The sequence below is a fragment of the Syngnathus typhle genome, linkage group LG15 (assembly GCF_033458585.1).
Source record: "Syngnathus typhle isolate RoL2023-S1 ecotype Sweden linkage group LG15, RoL_Styp_1.0, whole genome shotgun sequence".
In the NCBI taxonomy this organism is placed as follows: domain Eukaryota; kingdom Metazoa; phylum Chordata; class Actinopteri; order Syngnathiformes; family Syngnathidae; genus Syngnathus; species Syngnathus typhle.
This window is the reverse complement of record NC_083752.1, coordinates 8,049,014-8,071,835: the sequence shown is the minus strand read 5'-3', so window position 1 is coordinate 8,071,835 and position 22,822 is coordinate 8,049,014. Positions and strand designations below refer to the sequence as shown.

At 40.5% G+C, this 22,822-nt stretch overlaps 3 protein-coding genes across 11 annotated transcripts in view; all 3 read left to right on the top strand.

Annotated features, from left to right (window-relative positions):
• The first annotated feature begins 6,146 nt into the window (after nt 1–6,146).
• f11r.1 (F11 receptor, tandem duplicate 1) lies at nt 6,147–9,989 on the top strand. The gene is made up of 10 exons (XM_061299351.1): nt 6,147–6,394; nt 7,364–7,423; nt 7,560–7,676; nt 7,895–8,035; nt 8,151–8,353; nt 8,443–8,545; nt 8,644–8,751; nt 8,885–8,897; nt 9,027–9,087; nt 9,235–9,989. Exons 1-10 carry the CDS (start codon nt 6,349–6,351, stop codon nt 9,268–9,270), a joined length of 888 nt encoding a protein of 295 aa, XP_061155335.1. The 5' UTR covers nt 6,147–6,348; the 3' UTR covers nt 9,271–9,989.
• A 227-nt stretch (nt 9,990–10,216) lies between these two features.
• ubash3ba (ubiquitin associated and SH3 domain containing Ba) lies at nt 10,217–19,541 on the top strand. Of its 2 annotated transcripts, none has more exons than XM_061299349.1 (14): nt 10,217–10,868; nt 15,282–15,335; nt 15,584–15,770; nt 15,898–16,096; nt 16,173–16,360; nt 16,454–16,662; nt 16,854–16,998; nt 17,366–17,486; nt 17,557–17,679; nt 17,763–17,855; nt 17,954–18,098; nt 18,179–18,285; nt 18,469–18,578; nt 18,673–19,541. In XM_061299349.1, exons 1-14 carry the CDS (start codon nt 10,738–10,740, stop codon nt 18,808–18,810), a joined length of 1,950 nt encoding a protein of 649 aa, XP_061155333.1. In that variant the 5' UTR covers nt 10,217–10,737; the 3' UTR covers nt 18,811–19,541. The 2 variants fall into 2 exon arrangements, with proteins under 2 accessions (XP_061155333.1, XP_061155334.1); XM_061299350.1 differs by having other exon boundaries at nt 10,218–10,868; nt 16,191–16,360.
• A 2,266-nt stretch (nt 19,542–21,807) lies between these two features.
• snx19a (sorting nexin 19a) overlaps nt 21,808–22,822 on the top strand; it is an 81,685-nt gene continuing 80,670 nt past the window's right edge. For 3 of the 8 annotated variants that reach the window (XR_009718079.1, XR_009718080.1, XR_009718078.1), the window contains exon 1: nt 21,834–22,404. The gene's annotated coding sequence lies outside the window, so the exon portion shown is untranslated. Of the gene's footprint in view, nt 22,405–22,822 lie in introns of all 8 variants that reach the window. The other 5 variants (XM_061298468.1, XM_061298483.1, XM_061298485.1 and 2 more) reach the window with 5 other exon arrangements.

The window sequence follows — 22,822 nt, the reverse complement described above, 5'->3', positions numbered from 1 at the left end:
ACAACAAAGCTAAAATGTCTCCAGTACACATTTGAAACAGCATTTAAAATGAAAGGAAAGCTCATAACTTACTTTAAAATGTATTAGGCCCTAACTCAAATTTGTAAGTGTGCAGATACACTGACTGGACACATGATTGGGTACACCTCAAAATCAAATGTGCTTTATCAAAATATCTAATTTTAGAACGATAGATCAAAAGCTACGCACTGAGATGTATTTATGTATTTGTTAATTATGTTGGTTTTAGTTTGCAAAAGTGTATACTATTAGTAACATTCTATAGATTTTTGATACAGGCATGCCTAATAATGTGGCCAGTAAGTGTATATGCTGAAGGTTAATCCATTTCAATCCATTCCAATCCATAATACATGCAATGTTTGTGTTACTAAACATAATGAGTTTATATCCAAATCGATGATTGTGACATGTTTATAAAAACAAAGCAAATCCTGACCACAAACAAAATGAATGTGGTTTTAAGATAACCTTCGTATAGGATAATTGTCATGTTCACTGGGGAAAAAAATAAAAAATTTAATGATGTTTCTGGAATGAAAGTTAGATTGAATTTTTTTTTTAATGTTGCTTCTATAAGGCTCTGGTGATGTATTTTGTTGTGAAATATTCTACATTATGATCATCTCAAATCGATTCAACATTAAAGTGAGCCACAAACCAGGTCGATTGTGCCATCAGGAAAAGTTCAAGGATTCAAAAGCCCCATTGCCACAGGAAGTGACATCACTATTGACAAAAGCCACGGCGCGGATTCAAACATCACGCTGATTGCCGAGCAGATTGGTAGAAACCCTGCAAGCAGAGCAAAATGTGATATGACATTTAGTTTTATTTGAAAGAGGTGGATTGGCAAGAAATTGACTCACGGTGCTGCACAGCCATGCTGTTCTCCTTCCAACCGGTGCCTTGGTAAACCCTGCACGTGTATGTGTAAGGCTTCTCGTCGGCCATCGGCGCCCAGGTGAGGCGGCAGAGGTTTGGGGCAAACAAGCTGACGTTGCTTCTCCTGCGGTCCTCAATGGACACGTAGATGACGGCGTTGGGGTAGGTGCTGCCCACCAGCCTGCTATCCTGACGATACTCGCAGTACGGGCCCGGGATCTCGTTGGCGTCGGGAAACTCACAGTCCACCCTGATGTTCCTCTCCAAATAAGTCAGGCATGGAAACATCTGCGGCCCACGCGGAGGGAAAAGAAACGTGTACAAGGAACTCACTAGAGAGACACAAACGGAAGAAGAATGTGGTTCAGTTAGTTATGCAGTTTGGATTGATTGTCCGATTGAATAAGGTGGAAATAATGTTTTCATTGCAAAGGCTCTTGGGAATGATGCCATCATCATTAGCTACTGATTTCACTTCCATGCAAACATCCAATCAGCTAAGACTGCATTTGGCAGGAACATAATCACACAAATGGCACAAATGTATCTTAAGGCCAACATCTTTGGACTCACATCTAGTCATGACAACATCATGCAAGTTGTTTGAACTTTCTGTTCTTTCACAGCATACATATTGGGATTCACAGTCTTTAAATCTTGTTGCCTTAACACAGTGCTTCTCAAATAGTGGGGCGCGCCCCCCTTGGGGGGGCGCCGTGCTATACCTGGGGGGGCGCGTGTGACCCTGGGGAACAGGCTTTTTTTTTGCAGTACTAGAATAAAGTATAATTGCGCATCTTCCCAGCAGGGGGCAGTGGCGCTCTCATTGTTACTTCTGTGACGTTTGCGACAGTGCAACATTTTACGACTTACAAGACAAGTTAGGATAGTCACGGTGGGGAGGGGGGGGGCGCGAATAGTTTTCTTCTTGCTAAGGGGGGGCGTAACAGAAAATAATTGAGAAGCACTGCCTTAACAATTCATTGAAATTCACAACCACGTAGCAGAGAAAATTAAATTCAGGGACTTACTGTGAGTTTGCTGATGTGTTATTATGATCCTGGTGAAGAGAAGGCATGTTGTGGTGAGCAGGTAAGGCGCCATTTGTGTTCGGTATAGTGCACTGAATTCCAGATCACATCAATAACCTTCACAGGACCTGCAGACAGGGTCCAACATGGGACCTCATGAGACTAATTCTACAATTGCCTGAATACAGCAGTGACAGCAGCACGAAAAACAACATGCATCATCTTGGCCTTGGAAGAATCCGCTAGCACCAAAAATAGCGGCTCAGTGCAGGCTGCAGATGTGACGACGCCCATGCAGTGACTTTGCACTGCAGCAAAGTATCCAACGGCATACTCGCATACTACAGTGCAGGCTTAAAACCTCCGTACCGGCCCACCCCCACCCCCACCCCGTGCGTGCACTTCCCCAAAAAACAATGCCAGGATATTTCGCAGGATCTCAAAACGTAAGATTGTACAACTTAAGTGTCCTACCTGCTTCGAGGGACGGGCGCTGCTTCCGAGTTGGATGTATCCGCACGCGCACACTAACGCGCACACGGAAAATTCTCTTTATCTTATTTAATCTCTTTCTACCTACTGACAATGATTGATGCAATACTATGTATTTATAGTGCTTTTATTTGTATGTATTTGCATAAATGTATCTGCCCACACCACACAAATGCAATTAAAAGAAATACTGTATTACTGAACATCCCATTTTCAGTGGCGTAATGCCGCAGTTTGACACGAGCGCTCTCTGCTGGATAAATATTGTAATGTAGTCTAAAAGAGTGAAGACTGTTTTTGCTAAAGACAATGTGCAAATAGTTAAGATTAATAAGGGAAAATTACAGCTCTGGAAAAAAAAAGCTATGTGAACCGGCAGTGAAATGTTTTTTGTATTTTTATTATTCTTTAGTTCTATCAATGACAATATTTGAACATTATTTAGAAGTTGTATTGTCAGAAGCTTATAGAATGGAAACAAATGATTATATCCATTCAAAAATTATGAAGTTGCGTCCCTCTTGACTGCAATAACAACTTTGCAATGTGTGTGCGTGAATGTTTATCTCTAAGGTGTTTGATGAGCTTATTCCACACAAAACTCACCCAGGCATAATTGAAGGTAAAATGCTCCAAGAACAAGAAGGAAATTGAAGGCAACCTAGCAAACCAAATATTGACTGAACGTTCGATCTGTGATTGTAAATGATTTTTTCTCCATTACTTTTAGTCCTTTTTTATGATTAGCCCCTTTACTAACTCAATGGACAAGATTTTTGTGAATAGTGACATGAATTAACACAATCTAAATCGCATCATACAGTACATTGCAGAGCTGCTTTAATTAGCTGCTGGGGTTTGTGTCTTTGAGAGGTCTGCAACACCGCTGCCAATGTCCTTAGAGACTACTTTGGCAAGGGAGGTGTTCAGCAAATGTCCTTGAAGAGATGGATGAGCAGTGTGCACAGAATGTGCCACAGAGGATGTAATGTGTTTAGCGTTAACCTCCTTGATATTTAAAAACCATGTCCACACTTGTTTCAATGCAGATTTTGCACATAAATTATGCAATTTGCAAAAATTGCCGATGGTCGGGGCGTGGGGTGTGCACACCGCCCTCATTAGAGACTGTTATGGCAGTCAATGTCACTGTGCTGAATAATTTCTAGCTGCACCTTTCTTTTATTAGTGTCACACATCAGTTGCTTTAAAAAAAGAGCAATGAATTGCCCAAGAGACAAATAACAGCACAGCAGAACAAGTGGATCATAAAGAAACTCACACTATAAAAGTACTATAGTGAGGCACAGCACATTTACGGCAGTAGGGAGACAATAGGGCAAATATATTTTTTGCCATGTCATTTTGTGTTTATGTTGAACAGGTAGAGCTGAATTGCGGGAAAATTATGATGTGTACGTTAAATTATGATTAAATGGCCACAAGAACCTGCTGTACATTTCCCAACATAAAATGAGGATCTACGGTACAGTCAATGAAGCGTGTCAGCTGATCAACGTCTGTCCTCTGATAAAAGACGGTGTGAGAAAAAAAAATCAATAAATGCCTATGTAATGTTGATAAATGTCCCTTAACTGGAGTGGAGCAGCCCTTTCTCCCCCTCCCTCACTGTCCCCCTCCCTTTTTCTCGCCTGTGTTTCTTCTCGGAGCCGACCTCTACTGTAACAACCCCTGGCATCACTGCAGAGCGCTGAGGAGAGCAATAAAACTGCATTAGACAAGGTGAGGATAATTCATACGCTATTTTTTTTTTTGGCAGAATCTTATTTGGGGTAAAGAACAGATTTTTATGGCATAAATGATTCTGCATGGACTTTTGAATGCAAATTATGATTTGAATGAGTTTACAATGCTATTTGAAACTACATTCAGAAACAAATATCAGTCGAATTTATCTACACACTGATTGTACATTTGTAAAGCTCGTTGATGAGTTTGAAGTTGGACAATAATCTGAATTTGTAGGTGTGGTTATGAAAAGGAATGCATCACTGTTGGCATGTGTCCAGTGAACTTTCTAGCTCTTCACTGCACAGCATGAGAAGTAAGGCTACAATGCACCTACTTCCTCCAAATTGTGTCACAGTTGGCCAATGACATATTTGTTTTTAAAACAAAGCCCAGCTCCTCTTCCCGGAGTTCACGCAGCATTATTGGAACGAAAATATGATCAAATGATACGTCTGAAGCTATGCATGTGTACATTAATTTCAGTGTTTTTTTTTTTCCAGGATAGTTGCGAAAATGTTCTTCCTTACCGCAATTCTTTTATTTGGTAAGGTCATACATGACATTTTTTCTAAACTGTGTGTTTCTGTGATAGTTATCTTTTTCTGAATTTGTCCTTGCATGCCTTTGCATTGCAGGCTTTGCGACAGCTCAGAAGGTGATTCAAGTATCCTACTGCTCGATAAATGAGAACCATGTCAGGCTGGATTGCAAATATTCGCTTCCCGCTGAGTCACCCGAAGTATTTTGCAAGTACACACAAGGGGAAAGACTCCTGGACACGACCAACCCGGAGGAGGAGCAGCATGCCCCCTACAAGCACAGAGCCAAAGCCCGCATCTTCCCTGGCAACATCTGCCGGCTGCTGTTTAAAAACCTGCCAAACGGCAAGTCTAACTTCACCTGCAACATCAAACTGGCCGATTCAGCAACCGCGTCCAAAACCTCGGTGGTGGAGAAAAGTAAGTTTCCTTGGCCGTTAACATATCGTTAACCTCCCATTCAAAAATCTTTCTCCATTCTTATTGCAGAGCTCCTCCTCCCCTGTTCTGCCTGGAGTGTCCTGTTACAAAGCTGCAGTGGCCTACTCTTGACCTTGATGACACTTCCGATGGTGCTCGAATTTGACTGGCTGTGAACGCCGTACCCAAGCTGCTCCGCCCGATCATTAGGTGGCTGTCACTGGACTCTGACTGCACATGCAGCATCAAGTCATATCTAAGCTTAGTGTGCAAAAATACAATTGCATTTACTGTAGCCTCAGCTGAGTTCAAGCACGATCTCAGGAATATAGAAATGTGATATATTCTGTAGAATTAAATGGATCAGTATAGTGATTCTGTTCTGCATCATGAGAGAATCTTAGCTCAGGAGTGATATAATCAGCTTGCCCTAATCAAGTGATGCAAGACATCCGCCCAACTCAGTCTAAAAGCTATATAGGCTTCAAATGCATGCATAAGGTATGTAGATAAATAAAGAATGTTTACATGATCCTATAGCTGCTGTTACGAGCACATGACGAAAAGTGCTATTGCATGAAACCTGCCATGTTTGGATTTATAATATGTGTACGGTGAAGAGAAGACATGCCAACTACAGCTGGGATTACAAATAATGGTTCATCAATAAAGCAAAGCACAGATGGTTGTCTGACAGTTAATAAGCTAGTTGTTTATACAGGAAGTTTAGTATTGTATCAGTCGTGGCCGTGTTTATGGATTATTATATTTTTTTTATCATCCAAAGTATGTTACAATGTTTGTTTTGTGTCCATCGTTTACCATAATAATAAATGAATAATCATTCAGAATCTTGACATTTAATCAGTTAAGGTTGATCAAAACTTGCAACCCACACGTTTTCTTTTTCCAGCCATTCCACAGGTGCTGAGTTGTTGTCAAACCTGTTGTACGGCATGACTCACGGTCTTTGCACCTGAGCGAATCACCCCCCACCCACCGGAAGTGAGGTGCGCGCTTGTCACCTGAACCCGACCAAGCAGGTGGGGCCTTTTTTAGAAGGCCTCTGTCGTCCATATCAGTCGAAACTACACGACAAACGATTAGGAAGTCTTGGCTGATTTAGTTCAAGTAGTTCTGATTTTTGGATCTCCTATTCAACCAGACGGAGGAACGCAGTAAAACAAACGGCAAAGATCAGCGCAAATATGTTTTTTGCTTGGTTGGTTTCGACGCTCTTGTTTGCGACGTCAGGCAAGTTACTTACTAATTTATTTTCGCGACTTTTTTTCTTTTCATGTTTAAAACATTTATGTTGTTGTTAGCCTGACATACTATCGCGAATATAATGACTACGTTAAGAATTTTAAAGCGTTAAACTGATCTTCAAAATGCGGCCCTGCATATTTCTCTTCTGATACGTTGAGGAAGTCAAGAACAATGCACACTCCCGTATATCTACTTTTTAGAGTCTACATGTCGGATTCGCACAATCTTTGTGGAACTAAATTATTTCGTCAACTCAAACTTGAAACCTTTTCTGAATCCCAACAATGCGATATGCATGATGTCGTCACGCTTCTCTGGTCACAACAATAGGAACTTCTGTGCGAAGAATGAAATGTTCTCGGTGTTGAATGATATCAGGTATTTTATTAATTTACAAAAGTGGTAATTTTCTTGACATGTAGCTGGATAATTAACCAAATGATTAGAAACTGTTCTCTCTATTATGCAATGCTGTTCTACGCCACTTCTACACCCACGCCAAAACTATTAAATTAAAACATGTTCATGTTTCTTTAGAACTGATTCCCTTCCTACATTACACAATAAAGAAATACCTTTTCACACTGTTATTGGATTTTTTTTTTCTTCAAGTTTTAGTTTGGCATTCCCCGTTAAATCATAGTTTCATTTAGATTGTTACAGTTTCGATGCTGCTTCAGCAACTTGGAGTGAGTGGAGCGTTTTTCCGTGCCCACGCCCTGTAGGCTTGTTGCCACATTCAGTCACCTGTCGGCCCATAGTCTGACAAGCAGCCTTCAAACTTTTCTCATCAGTGGTGGGTGATTGTTGTGATTTGGGCTTGTAATCAGTCCAATATTTTATATCCTTCTATAGCAGCTGACCTTCCCTCCATGTAGAGCAGTGATGTGTGCAGTTGCTTCCGGGTGTAACGTCATCATAACATGAACCCATGTTTTGTATTTGTGTCAACAGGTGTAAGTAGCTTCTCAGTTACGACATCCAATGCAAACGTGCAAGTGAAAGAAAATGAAGGTAAGTTCTAACATATTTGGGGGCAGTTTTAATATTGCCACATGAGCTCTATCAGTCAACAAGTGGTTGCACATTTAGATGTTTGTTTGTTGAAGCTTTTCAGTGTTTTTATTTATTGTGGTTTCTACTATTTCAGGGGTTGATCTGACATGCTCATATTCTGCGGACTTTGGTAAAAGTGCCAGGGTGGAATGGAAGTTCAAAGACCTTACAGGGTCACAGAAATATATTTATTATAACGGCAAAACCACATGTAAGTTGGTTTGACACTAAATATTTCCAAGGTTGATTGGCCAAATATACTTGATACGTGTTTAGCAGTATCAAGCGGTCATTTTTCATCTCCAACTTTCCCCACTACTGCCATCAGGAACCCACCGCTGTTAATCAATAACAAAGAAGCATGCTACAAGGCAAGCTGGCAGTGACGTGCATTGTGCGGGGCGGTTAATGTGCAACTTTTTCCCACAGCATCGTATGGCAACCGTGTGACAATATATGGCAGCAATCTAAGATTCAGTAAAGTGACCCGTTTGGATAACGGCATGTACGACTGTGAGGTGTCTGTTAACAGCCAATTTAAGGAGGCCCGGGTGAAGCTCACAGTTCTTGGTAAATATTTCCATGGGCATTTTAGCTCTTTTGCAGATAATGGAATATTTTTTTTTGCAATATTTCAATGCATTGGGTGAGTGAAGCTAAAGAAAACAGCATTATTTCCCCACAGTCCCTCCCTCGCCACCCTTGTGTAGGATTCCCTCCTCCGTAACGACCGGCAAGAGTACCACTCTGTCCTGCCACGATAGAGATGGTTCGCCCCCTCCCCAATACAGGTGGTACCGAAACAATGTTCTTCTACCACCTGAGCCTAGCAAGATGTCCGGCTTCCAGAATAGCACCTATGCGCTGAACTCGGCCAATGGCAACCTGGTGAGCTACGACGCTCTGCTGTCTTCACCATTTCAACCTCTAGCACTCCCTTTTCAGATAGGAAAACCCGTTTTCTTATATTTTCACAGGACTTCCCCGCTGTCAGAAAGACTGACACAGCAGAGTACTTCTGTGAGGCTTTCAACAACGCTGGTCCTCCACAGCGCTGTCGAGCTGTGAATATGGAAGTCCGTAAGTGCCCCTTATGCAGTTTAGTGCTGGACAATGCTTAATGTTAATGTTTTAAAAGAACCTCCAGATGACGTTTTACCACAATTGTATTCTTTAAGGTGACATTAACACCGGAGGCATTGTTGCTGGGGTAATCGTGGGTCTCCTGTTGCTCGCCCTGCTCGTTGTGGGAATTTGGTATGCTCACAAGAAAGGATACCTGCCCCGTGAGTACACAGCTATGCCTTCTTGGGATTGTTATCCTGTATCAATGTTTGGGATAATTGTGAGATCATGAGCAGAAGAGAGCATTGTAGTTTGTATAGCTTGATGACTTGGTATTCTTCCTTCTGATTACAGAAATGACTGAAAGGTAAGAGTATTTTCTTATTTTTATTAGGCACAGTTGATTACATCAATTTATCCCCCTCCACACGCGCACACACACAGACACCACCACAATTGGTTTGAAATGATTCTGTTTCTAAAATGTGTCTTGCAGCAAGCCAAAAACCAACGTGGTCTACCAACCACCTTCTGTGTATGGCGGTGAGGATGATGATGTAAGTATGACACTGCCTGGCTTCTTCCAAAACTGTTTTCTGTAAATCCCTGCAAATGTTGATTTTGCTTTTATTTAATCAGTTTTAGGTCCAAACGGTAAAATTTAAATACTGTATATCATATAAATGACTTGTTTGTGTTCATAGGGCGAGTTCAAGCAGAAGTCATCATTTGTGGTATAGTCTGCAAGCAAGTAATGGCTGGTTTTAACTGTTTTAGTGTGCCCTTTTGTGGTTTTTACATGTCATCCCGGCAATTTTTATATTATATGATCTAAAGCTCTCTCGAACATTTTTTTTTTTTAACAACCTTCTGTAAATATGTTATTTTTTACATGTGCCGTTGGTAAAATCATTCTTACTGGCCTTTGGTGTGACTGACATTTTGTAATATGTTAGTTTAACATTCCATCGAAAATACTGTAAAAATTCTACCAGAAATTAACTTGTTACATTTGTTCTCAAATGCGGTTTGTCTATGACTCTAGTTTGAGAAATACATTCGTTAAAATAATGAAAACAGGGTAATGTACTGTATTTGTCCCGAACTGTGATTGTATTTCCTGTTAAAAGCACAGTACTGGAGTTTGAGAGCTGTGCATTGATGTTATATTTTTACCTTTTTGTTTTAATCTTGTATAGCCTTATCACAGCTATGAACTCTTCTTGAAGATTAGTTTTACTTTCTGGTAATTTATCCTCCAACAATCATGCGCTTGCAGCGTTGATATAGACAGATGTTGGTGCATAGAGTATGAATTTATGCAATATCTGTTTTATTGAATATTTATTGGGAAATCTTGCCAGTTTTCCACATTTTTGCTGCGTTTGGAGCTGATGGATTTACCTAACTGTAACTTTTCGGTAAAAGTAAATAAAATGTTTTCATATGTGTTAGTCTGCTGATGTCTCAACAGTAGTGATCTGTAATTTCAACAAAATATTCGTTTCCAGCATCATGACGCAGGTAATGTTTTAAACACTTAACAATATAAACAGGTTACTGAGACAAGAACAGGATGACCAAATTACCAAAAAAATGCTTCTTTACTATGGCAATAGATAATGGTTTTGTATTTGCTGTGGTCTCGTTTACGCATGCGCATTGACGCCCCCTAAGACAGGAAGTGTGAACCACTCTTTCCACCATCCGCCCCCAGATCGGATCTGCATCACACCGCCTCAAACCCATCTGAATAATAGCCTTGTAGTTCTTTATCACGATGCTGTCATTTCCACAAGCGAGCTCATGGGCGTCCTACAGCGCTTCACTTGCTATCTAACTCGACGGGTCGCCGATTTTTGTCTTCCAGGCACAGGATTTACCTCCCTCCGGGAGACAAGTCCGCGGTGGAAGGGACGAAGCTAGCATTTTAGTTGCATTTGATTTGTCATCCGGCGGACCGAATGCGAGAGGCGAGTTCGACCCCGATATGTTCCTCTCCGCGGCCGGGTACGCTAGCTCGCGACCACCGCTGGCCCAAACAGTTGAGGTGACTCGGCATGGCTGACCCGAGCTGCGATCTCCGTGGTTGCACCTAACTTAAGACCCATGAGACTTCCCATCTTTTTTTGGGCGTGAAGTAGACCGTTTTTGAATTAAATGAAATGAAATACGTCAGAGAATCGTGCATACCGTTGGAGCAGTAAATGATGGCAGCTAAAGAGGAACTCTACGCCAAAGTGACCCCGCGGAGACAGCGCCAGACTCGTGCAGGCACCGTCAAACATGGGTCAACTCTGGACGTGCTGCTGTCCATGGGCTTCCCTAAGACCAGGGCGTGAGTACACTGCATCACTGCACACAAACACTAATCCTCAGAACAACAGTTCTATATGTACTACGTTTTTAATGGGGCGTTTAGGACTTTGGCTGCACTTCTGCAGAAAGATGATGCTGTATTGTGAGACCCAGATGTTGCACTTGCTAGTCTCTCTTGGATTCAGTGGTTCCTGCTCAAATATTTCTTTTCCACTCCATTCATCTTTGAGAGGATTGGGTTGCCAAGAAACAAGCCCTGTTTGAATGAAATATGGAGGTTATGTAATGATGTTAAAAATCCCATAAATGAGTAAAGTGTTTTCCTCTGAATGCAGCTGTGGTTTGTTTATAGGTCATTGAAGATTGAGGTTGAGCATCTGTACAGTGGTTTGATTTCTCAGTATGTGCTCCAAACAACAAAGGCTCGCAACCGGATGAAGTCATAGGCATGTTTTCTTGACTTCATCCAACATCCCCAGAACACACGTTTGGCTAATTGAAGACTAAAATTGTCCATGTGTGTGAATGTGAGACTGGTTGGTTGTACGTATGTGCCCTGTGATTAGTGACAGTCCAGTGTAGTGTACCCCACCTTTGACTCAAACGCTCCTGGGATAGACTATTTTCCCTATTGCATAAGGGGTCTTTTACATAGAAATGACTATCCAAGTACGGCACAAAACTGCTGAACACCAAACCAACTTTAGCTCTTGTATTTTTTCAAACTGGTGACCTCGCTAAAAAATTTATTTATATATATATATATATATATATATATATATATATATATATATATATATATATATATATATATATATATATATATATATATATATATATATATATATATATATATATATATATATATATATATATATATATATATATATATATATATATATATATATATATATATATATATATATACCGTATTTTCCGCCCTATAAGGCGCACCTAAAAACCTAAATTTTTCTCAAAAACCAACAGTGCGCCTTATAGCCCAGTGCGCCTTATATATGGACCAAATTCCTAAATTTAAACTGGCCCAAAGCATTGTGTCATTAAATCAATCATAAGTGGCCCGCTGAAGACTATGAATCATGACTTAAAAAGACTATGGATCATTATTTTATGATTATAAAGTAATTTGTTTCCGTCTGAAGTTGAAATAAAAAAGATAAAATGGAGAATGATTTGATTTGGATTAAAAATCTGACATGATGCATTAATGGTGCGCCTTATAGTCCGGTGCGCCTTATATAAGGATAAAGTTTTAAAATGGGCCATTCATTGAAGGTGCGCCTTATAGTCCGGTGCGCCTTATAGGCCGGAAAATACGGTATATATATATATATATATATATACTACATAATATATTATATATTTTTATATATTCCTCCTGCATATATCTGCAGAAAATGTTAGGCTTACTCATCTTGCAAGTAACTAAGGCATGTTATGCCATCTAGTGGTGGTTATTGAGATTACAAACTAAAAAAAGTCGACCCCAGTATACAGTAATCCCACGTTATATCACGGTTCACCTTTCACGGCCTCGCTGCTTCACGGATTGTTTTTCCGCAGTGCACTGTGTTATGGCTTCAGAAGAAAAAGACACTACAGAGCGGCGTCATGCCGCAGCGGCACAGTCAGAGGTGCAGTGAAATAGGCGTGAGTCACAATTTGCCCTACGATAAAGTATGTACTTCGTATTGATGATTAAAATGATTATTTAACTGTAGTTATTTGTAAGAAAGGGTTTACTTCACTTTGTTAAACAAATGCTTGGGTCTGAAATCAAGTTTTGTTCCTTGGTTTCAATGGTATAGCTGTATAATAATGGTGGAAAGAAAATAAAGGTTTCTATTTCACGGATTTCACCTATTACGGGTTCTCTTCGGAACGTAACCCTAGTGAAAAACGAGAGATTACTTGACTTCCCCCCTGTTTTCACATTTTGAATTTTTCATGTTTTTCCCCAAGATCTTTGTCATTTTTTGTGGAATACTTACAGTATACTATTACCAGTGATGTGTAAAGAATTACAAAAAGTTAAAAAAAAGTTTTTTGAATGAACGAATCAAGGGGGCCACTCGGAGTGTGCTGACCTTCAAGAAGCCAGTTGCCATGGCCAGTTTGGAAGAGAAAATCTCGGCTGAAGTTAAATGAATTATTTGTGGCTTAAAGAGAGTTTGTGTTGTCATGCACAAGCTGGAAGTGACTGCCATTTTGCGTAAATAAATCTTACAGTGAAAAGTGGTCAATTTTCCCTTTTTGTGACCAGGTTATTTCCCAAATGGCAGTTTGCAAGGCAATAACAGAAAAATCTGTCATCAGGGCCTAGCTTCAGGGAACAAGGCCTTTATTGTATTGGAGGGTGGGAGTATGAAACGCAAATACACACACAGACGCACAAATACCCGCGTGTACGAGAATCAACCCTTCTGTTAAATCGAGCGATATCGTTGCTGAGTCATTCAAGAATTGACCGGTGCAATCTGATAGGAGCGGCAAGCAACTCTGTTCGCTGGTCATGACCAATGTCTGAGAGGAAACTGTTCTAATTTATATTTCATCACTCTGTTTTGCTTCTTGAGTGTCTTGGTGTTGTTTTTTAATTCAGATTAATAAATCAACAATGTAGCTGTTATTTGGTTGGATCACTGAAATAATTGGTAAGTAGATGGAAAACTACTCTAACTCGTTTCTAATGTACGAGGGATGCCCCGAAACCATAAACTTTCTTTAAGGCCACTTACGAGCACAAATATGTACAAACAGTACCACGATACTATTCCCGATACAAAAGTTCTGCATGCATGAGGCACATTCCACTGCAGGCAAACTCTGAGCTTGGATTCAAGGCGGCTAAGCGGATGTCGCCCATTTCCTGAAGTGGCTTGTGACCTTCTCTGTTGAGACGGTGGTTTGAGGGCAGCGGAGGCAGACGTTGCAATGTCTCACGCTTTCACACAAGACAAAATGACACAGGTGCTGAACAGAGATTGAAAATCCAAATTGTTTAAACAATTACATAAAAAAGACAATCATCAACACCATGAATTTGCATTTGTTTAATGATGATTCTATTTCTAAATTGAAGTGATACATTTTGCAGCTTTCCAACAAAATGATTCTTATCCCTGTTAAGCTTCAGCTAATGTCAAGTCACGTTTGTCAAACAAAAAGTGGGAACATAAAATAACACACCTCACCCACACAATGGCCCACTCACTTCCTTTATGGTGTCTCAGACGTGCTCCGTTATAACATGTGACTTTGAATGTGTGCTCCAGAAATAATGAAGCGAGAAAAGTCGTCTTCCTTGGTTGTTACATACAGGCATGTCCTGAAGCCGATAGTTAAACGAATAGCTAAATATGACAATCATGACCATTTGTCTTGAGATTTTTCGCCTTTCGAGCTGAGTCATGGAGCGGCCCTCAAATTGTTGCTTAACACATTCATGCGTAGGCGATGGAAGTATCAAGCTGTTTTGATGCCCCGAGTTCTTATGACCCTCTGTATTGTGACTAAAAAAAGAAACGGAAACAAATGCACAGTCTAAATTGACACTGTCATATTCTGCTAAAACAGATGACAAAAGGATAGGCAGAGAACTTAAACATGTCTTTTATGTTAAATGTGTAACTGAAATGTTACCACATGTTGGTGGAATGAATGACACTTTCCACTCTTGTTTGATTTAATCATGGTCACTTCTAGGTGGAATCCAAAGATAATCCAAAGGTATTTTTTCCACCCCCCGACTCATCTTTGTCTAGCTGTGAACAGGAAATGCAGTTTATAAATAACATGCTCATTTTTGCTAAGGGCAAGGGAAAAGACTTTGGTGTGTGTATCTATTAAGGACAGTTGGTGGATGGTTGCTTTTACTATGTGGAGCACATACAACTAAAGCATTCATCTCAGAAAAAAAGATTTAAAGGATTAAATGGCAGATGTGATTCACAAGGGGGCCAAAACACAATCGACACTGGACACATGTGCACCAGTTAAGAAACAAATTTCATTTTGGGGATTTTCAGTCATTAAAAACCAAGTTTTAAAAAGAAAACATTCCATGAAAAATGTTTAATTGCACACTTGTGTTTTTTCCCCAAGAGATCGAAAGAATAAGTAAGATTATCTCGACATGTTGGCTGGCAGTGTGTTTGAAAAACATTTTCAATATTGCAACCCAGCCATAAATGTTTCTCTGTTCCATCCAAATCAATGTTTTTTATGTTTTTACCGTCACTACTGTTTTCGGCCCACCTGGTATGAATTATTGAGACTACATCGTGTCATTTGACTTCTCTCTTGGGGTTAGTGTTCTTTTATTTTTTCCAATCTCCCTCTAATAAACTTTGGCCGGAAGAGGCTCTATTGATTTTGTGTCTCTTTTCTCTTGATCTTTGTGTCTTTGCAGATTGAAAGCTTTGGTTTCGACAGGAGGGAAAAACGTCCAGGCAGCTTGTGACTGGTGAGACTCACACACACACACACACACACACACGCACACACACACACGCACGCACGCACACACACACACACACACATTGCCGGTTTCCCCATTACTAACTCACCACTGGAATGTGACTAAAGTTCAACAATGGTAAGCAAATTGCGGAAGGGACACTGCTCTCATAGTCGTACGGTCCTTGATTTTAAATTGTCTTTTGGGGCATTTTTCTATTTTTAACTCTTGTTGCCATTTTTGTATGTGTGCAGGCTCTTTTCGCATGTGGATGACCCTTTCCTGGATGACCCTCTGCCTCGGGAATATGTGTTGTATCTGCGACCCAGTGGTCCGCTGCTGCAGCAGCTCTCGCTCTTCTGGCAGCAATCTCGCCTCTCATGTGGCAAAAATAAGGCACACAACATCTTCCCCCACATCACCCTCTGCCAGTTTTTCATGGTCAGTCTCAATCCCATGTCAAATTGTGAAGGTTTATCGAAGCGTCAAGACTTTGGATTAACTCATCCCCTTGTAATTCTTCATCCCGGATTTGACGGCTTTTGTTGTTGTCAATTCTACTATACAGTGTGCCGATGGGAAAGTGGAGGCTCTGTCAGATGCCCTCCAGACTTCTGTTGCTAAGTGGAAAGGTCGTATACCCATGCCACTTCCCCTGGAGTTGTACACGTCCTCCACCTTCATTGGGCTCTTTGTGGAGGAGCAGGTGGCGGAGGTGCTGAAGAGTTTTGCAGCCGATTTTGCAAATGAAGCGGAAACTAAAGCAGGTAGATTTTTTTTATGGATTTATTTTTTAACGCAGTGTAAGTAAAAACTGAAAGTTGCATAGATGTCACCTGTCAGCACATTTTCTCTGTCCAGATGTGCATGTTGAGCACCATAAAAAGCAACTGCATGTCACCTTGGCGTACCACTTCCAAGGCAGCCATCTTCCAGTTTTAGAAAAGCTGGCCAAAAACGTAGATGTGTCGTCAGGCTGCGACTGGTTGGCTGTGCTCTTCTCCCGGGATATTCGCTTTGCCAATCACGAGGTAGGAATGTGTCCGATGGTTCACTGTGGCCTTTCAACTGTCTGCATTTAGTCCACTATATCTGAGTTATTTACGACTGATTTTCTCATGTAGACACTGCAGGTCATGTATCCCTATGTGCCTCAAAATGATGATGAGCTCGAACTGGTGCCTGGAGACTTCATCTTCATGTCACCTATGGAGCAAAGCAGTGCCAGTGAGGGCTGGGTTTACGGCACGTCCCTGGGCACGGGGCTGTCCGGCCTGCTGCCTGAAAATTACGTCAGCCGCGCTGATGAGTCTGACACTTGGGTTGTTCATGGGTAAGAATGAGCACCTCCCACAAGTGTTTGCTTTCTCTTTCATGATAAGAACCTTACGGCCTGTGCCAATGCATAGCATAACCTGTGCTCTAATAAAGACTACGTATATCACAATTAATTGTTAGATACGTTCTACTCGTCTGTGACTCCTCTCGACGTAATGTTGAAAGATATTTTTGTCCAATCCTCAGGTCTCATTCCATTCTCAATTACACCTCCCCGTCTAATGCTGGCAGCACCCTAGGTGGCTTACTGTTTGATGAACAGCACACTGACAGTCTTCTTGACAGTCTGGTGGATCCCCCAAGCCTCGGTGGCCTCTGTCCTCCCATGCAGGTATGGTATTCCTTTATCAAATCAAATCAATCTTTATTTGCCAAGTTTGAGCATGCCAAACAAGGAATTTGACTCCGCTACATCTCGGCCTCTGCACAACATTTAGGTAGCTAACAACATTCAGGACAACATGTGCAAAAATTGACGATTATTCTCAAACATTCCCTGATCTTAAACTCCCACGAGGGCAATGAAAAACTCAGAACTCTTACTAGGGGAAATGAGAAACCTTGAGAAGAGACCAGAGAAGAGATTGTCGGTCTTGTGGAAATATCACACATACAACCTCCTGACTAGATAGACAAAGGGTTTGGAATACCCCTCTTGATTACTGAAGTAATCATTCAACCTTCCATTTTCTTTCCAGGTGACGCGAGGAGCTGGTCAGTCTTCTCTGTCCAAGATGAGATTGTTTGTGTGCCGACACGGGGAGAGGATGGATGTTGTATTTGGGAAACACTGGGTCACTCAGTGCTTTGATGCCAAAGGTATGTATGCAGAGGGAACTGAGGGACATTTGTATATGGTAGCCACTAACTTTGATTCTTTTGAGTGTAGGCAGATATGTTCGCTCAAATCTCAACATGCCATCCAGCCTGCCAACCAGAAGCAACGGTCACAGAGACTATGATAAAGATTGTCCAATTACTGTGTTTGGCTCATCCCAGGCCCGTCTTGTAGGTTAGTTCTGTTTTGAAAAAAAGTCACATACAGGCATTGGGAGTTCTTGCAGATCTAATCAGAATATTGTTGCCCTATCTCAGGTGAAGCCTTGTTGGAAAGCCACACCACAATAGACTTTGTGTATTGCTCTCCTTCACTTCGCTGCGTCCAGACCGCTCAGCACATTCTGCAGGGTAAGACTCCTCCAATACTAACATACTAAATTTGAACATGACCTCGATTCTCTGGGAAGTCTTCTCTGACAGTGTCTTTGTGGGCTTTTTTGTTTCAGGTCTCCAACAGGAGGGGAAGACAAAAATCCGTGTGGAGCCTGGACTTTTTGAATGGACCAAGTGGGTTTCAGGCACCTGTTTACCCACCTGGATTCCTCCAACAGAGCTGGCTGCTGCCAACTTGAGTGTGGACACAACATACAGGTACAGAGCCTATGCTGGGACTCGAATGTATATTCATATGTATATTCCCTTCACATATTCTGTATGTTCCTCGTCCTTAGACCTCATGTACCCGTAAACAAGCTAGTGGTTTCTGAGTCCTATGACACCTACATCAGCCGGAGCTTCCAAGTGACTCGAGAAATTATATCAGAGTGCAAAAATCTGGGTACAGTGGACTCTTGCTCTCACCCGAAATATATTTTTTCTGACAGCCACTATAAATGTGGCTACTGTGCTTTGTCACCATTCATTTTACAAATGTTGTATGATGAATTGCTGATTGTCATTCACCAGCAAATGAACAATGGTGTCAGTGGACTTTGGTTCTTCTTCTACCTCTTTCATACAGGAAACAAGGTTCTGATTGTGGCCCATGCGTCCTCCCTGGAGGCCTGCACTCGCCAGATACAAGGACTCAGCCCACAAAACTCCAAGGACTTTGTGCAAGTTGTGCGAAAGGTCAGACAGATGCCGATTACATCACATGGAATAAGATGTCTCATTGTTTTCCCTCAATAACACAGAGGTGCATCTGCTCTGTGCATTTTGACAGATTCCCTACTTGGGATTTTGTGCTTGTGAAGAAATGGGCGAGACGGGGGTGTGGCAACTGGTTGACCCCCCCATCCTGCCTTTGACACATGGACCCAATCACAGCTTCAACTGGAGGGAAATGCTCATGCCGGACTGAACAATGACACACATTTCCTTCAACATTGTGACATGCAGAATCAGTATTTATTTTTTAACCACACCGCTACCAAAAAAAACCCCCACGTCTGGCTTCCATGAACTGCGTCTTGTCAAAAACGTGCATTCTTTTGGGGGGCAAATGTATTGAGATGCACAGCTCAGGAATGTGATGATAATAGCAAACAGTAGCTGGACTCATGTCTTTGTATTCTCCCACCCGTATATACACTGTGACAAGAATTATATGAGAGAGACTACAGAAAAACATTTCAGAAACTATTATTTGACTTGTGGCTACAACTTTATTGAGGAAGAAGCACAAAAGAAGTGTTGACATGAACGAAATGATCAGATTTCATGGTGAAAACTTTTTGGGGTTTTTGTACCTGATTTTATTCCAGTAATATCATTAGTCCTTATGTTCTACCGAATTATTGTGATTATTATTATTATTATTATTGTTATTATATTATTGTTGTTATTGTTATTATCATTATTATTATTATTATTATTGTATGAGCCCACTGGAACCTAATGAAGTAATTCATGTTTTATTTTTATTTTCTTTAGCTCTTGCTGCAATGTGATGCTATTATAATGCTTTTAAAAATGTTGTTCATTCATCCACTTTAGTCACATTTTACTTAGCTGTACATTTAGAAAGACTTTTATAAATACAAATATCCCATTCATGCGCTTAAAACTGAATAAAGATGGGTGGAGCAACTATTTCCGTAGGTTTTAGCAGTCAAGTCACCGCGCCTGCAGTTTTGCCACGCCAATTGAACAACATTGCAATTGTAAACTTTGAGTACAACTTTGCAACTTTTATTTTCGGACTTTTACGTTAAACTGTCTTTGTTTTGACAGCGTCTGCAGGTGATGCTACCAGCTTGTTGGCATTTAGAAACCAAGGATTGCTGAAACAGACGACTTAGTCGCCATGCGTTGTTGACAAACAAGACGCATTCCATGTTAACTTTGCAACCGTCGACAGTTCATTTTTTGTTTAGTTTTGGACGCAAACTTGTTTGGGTAAGCACACTGCATGGTCATGCGACATCAAATTGGACATCATCAAGGTGCTTACCAGCTGAGGTAAGACAGACATGAAGTAATACATTCCTATATTTATTGCTCTTGTAAAGCAGTCGAATAAAATCATGAAGTCATTAAAATATCAGTAATACAGTACTATCATTCTATATACTTCCCACGTTATGTATTAAATGTTAAATGTCAGACTTTAAATATAAATCAAGTCAAAAAGTACCAACGTAATGCTCAACATTAACATTAAGTGATATAAAAGGCCAAAATGTTTATCATTGTAAAAAATCGGGCAGATATTGCTTTTCATAGCTTTTCCATGCCTTTTTACTGAATATTCAGTGTTTTTCTTGTTGCGTTTCTGACATGTTTCCTTATACTACCTGCTTTGCTGTTCAGGCTTGGACCAGCAGAGGGCAGCAGCAACATCTCTCGCATTCAGGAATGGACAAGGTAGGATGTTTAGTTTGAAGCTAAGAGAAGTTTCATGTGCTACTTTCAAAATTGCATCACACTGTGCCGACATAATGTGCCTTTACTCTCTTTTTTTTGGTATTATTAATGTTAAAGTTCTTTTTAGGAAACTTCATGTGATAGGCCTACACATTTTCCCAAGTCAATTTTAATTATTTCTACACTTTGGTATCTGTCGAACTCCATCCTTAAATTGCCGTGCGGTTCTTACAGTCCTGTTGTCAGGGCTCAGAATGGTCTTTGAAAACCTTTCATCTCAGGTGAGGCATAGTTTGTGCAGTGACCATCTTGCAAGTCGGACTGGGCTTCTTGCAGCAAATGACATCAGCCAGGACATTTGGGGGAACTAAAAGTCTGCTTTTTTTAGAGATAGTGTCAAAGGAGTGAATTCTCCAGGTTTGATGTTTTTTTTCTGAAAAACAAACAAACTGAAATGATACTTGCAGGTCATAGTGACCTTTTATTTAACCATTTTGGCCCTGTGTGTTCTTGAAGAAATAAGTCATATTTATCCTTTTACTGTACAAATAAGGGCCAGTCATCTTTGTGAATGGAGTTTGACTCATTCCCTCTCGAGCGGCGCACATTTGAGTCCAACTGTGTGGGGCAAACACACACACATGCATGGCTCTCGAGCTTGTCGACATCAATAACAGCAATGCCTTCAAAATTCTTCATTAACTAAAATGCCCATGTTGAATTTGTGAATAATCTAGGGTGTTCATTTTATTTGCATTTGAATCAGTTTACATTAAACCCCAAAAGACCATCTTCATTGTTAACAAATATTGTTAATAAGACTGGTCTTTTTGAATTTGCCATTCGTGAGTAAAATAATGCAATGTTCACACATTATAAGTATTTAAAAACATTGAAATTTAATCCATTTTTAGTTTAAAAATGTCTCTGGTATTTTAGACAATAAACCTTTTCCACTATTGACATCAAAACAATAAACAATAATCAAAAATTAAACTAAAACTAGCTTCTGGAAGGCAAGGCAAGGAATTTGACTGTTACTTGGTTACCATGATCAAAAGCTTAAAAAAAGACAGATGCAGACCTCAAGAAAATTGTTTTATTAGACAACTATGGTAAAAAAAAATAAGAACACCACCACACAAAAAAGAGAAGCGGTCATTCAGCACCGTAAAGCACTTTAATGCACTCTTTCCTTTTCTGTGAGCTATTGACATTTTATCTTTTTTTTTTGTATTAGAAGTGTATTTGCCTTTTTAATTTGCTTTTAGAATTTAAGGCACCGTACTGGGCTGTGAAGTCAGAATCATGCTTAACCTTCAACTGCTAACATTTTTTTTGTGTTCACCAATGCAAATAATCATAATTTGATTTCCAATCAAAAAATGTCCTTTAGTGATTCTTTAGTAAATGCTCATTTGAATATGTAAGGATAACAATAATTATTATATTTCAACATTAAACATATTTCTCCGAGTGTTGTTCCTTTACATAAAAACAGATTTTGGCATAGCGTCACTGTTATTGTACGGCGGCTGCGGCCTAAACTCATCAGATAATCTTTTAATTTTGTTAGTTTTGAAACTAAACGTTTCTTTTTATTTTGCTGCAAGTAGCATCAGAATAAGAAAAAGAAATCATGGACCTTTCTGGGTGCTTTTTATTTGTGTCCTGTCTTGGAGTAGTTGGGAGAAAGGGAGGGGAGGAGGAGAAGGGAGGTGGAGTAAGGTTGGAGTTCCACACAAGAGGACTGGCAAAGGAGACGCTTCATACTGTGCTGCTGTTGGCTCTCCGTACATCTCTGTTTGTATTCGCTGGCAGTCAGCATGCACCTGTGTATGTGTGTGTATATGTGTGTGTGTGTCTTGTTATCCAACTGGTTGTTTACCCATGCTGTCATGTTAGCAGCTCACGCAGCAGTCTGCCGTGGAGAGGCAGAACTGGACTTGACAGACTGAACATAAAACCTGTGAACAAAGGAATGTATTTGGGAAGTTTCTGCCTCCATCTTGAGTTGAAAGAAATCTGAGGGTTACCAACTTTCCTCGCAACGGTGAAGGTCTGGCAACAAGATGACGTATAGTGAATGGTGAGTTACTTGCAAACAGCTGGAGTGATTCGAGGGTTAGTTTGTGAATCATTCGAGCTTTTCACTTGATTTAAAACCTAAGCATTGACCTTACAGGTCTTTACGTGAGCTTTGTGTGTATGTGCTGATATGTGGCTTTGAGTTTGTGGGGTGTGTGCTGTGTTTGTTGAATGTTATGATGGCTGGGCTAGGCTTCACCTTTGGATTAAACTCAGCTGCTTCAGTTTATTTACATCACTTGTGCACAGAAATAAACACCCAGACACACACACACACACACACATGCACACACTAGCAAACACAGGAAGTAAAATGACAGCGTGGTGTGTTGCTTCATAACAGAATGCTGCGGGTCTAACTTTTTAAAACATGATAACTCTACTGGATTAGTTTTACTACCCACATGCATAGAAATATT

Excerpts from the sequence above, each read along its gene's own strand:
- f11r.1 (XM_061299351.1), top strand. The coding sequence starts at position 6,349 with ATGTTTTTTGCTTGGTTGGTTTCGACGCTCTTGTTTGCGACGTCAG. Across the intron at positions 7,677-7,894 it reads TTATAACGGCAAAACCACAT|CATCGTATGGCAACCGTGTG; the intron begins GTAAGTTGGTTT and ends TTTTTCCCACAG. Across the intron at positions 9,088-9,234 it reads ATGGCGGTGAGGATGATGAT|GGCGAGTTCAAGCAGAAGTC; the intron begins GTAAGTATGACA and ends TTGTGTTCATAG.
- ubash3ba (XM_061299349.1), top strand. The coding sequence starts at position 10,738 with ATGATGGCAGCTAAAGAGGAACTCTACGCCAAAGTGACCCCGCGGAGA. Across the intron at positions 16,097-16,172 it reads TGAAGCGGAAACTAAAGCAG|CACATTTTCTCTGTCCAGAT; the intron begins GTAGATTTTTTT and ends GTCACCTGTCAG. Across the intron at positions 16,361-16,453 it reads TTCGCTTTGCCAATCACGAG|ACACTGCAGGTCATGTATCC; the intron begins GTAGGAATGTGT and ends TTTCTCATGTAG.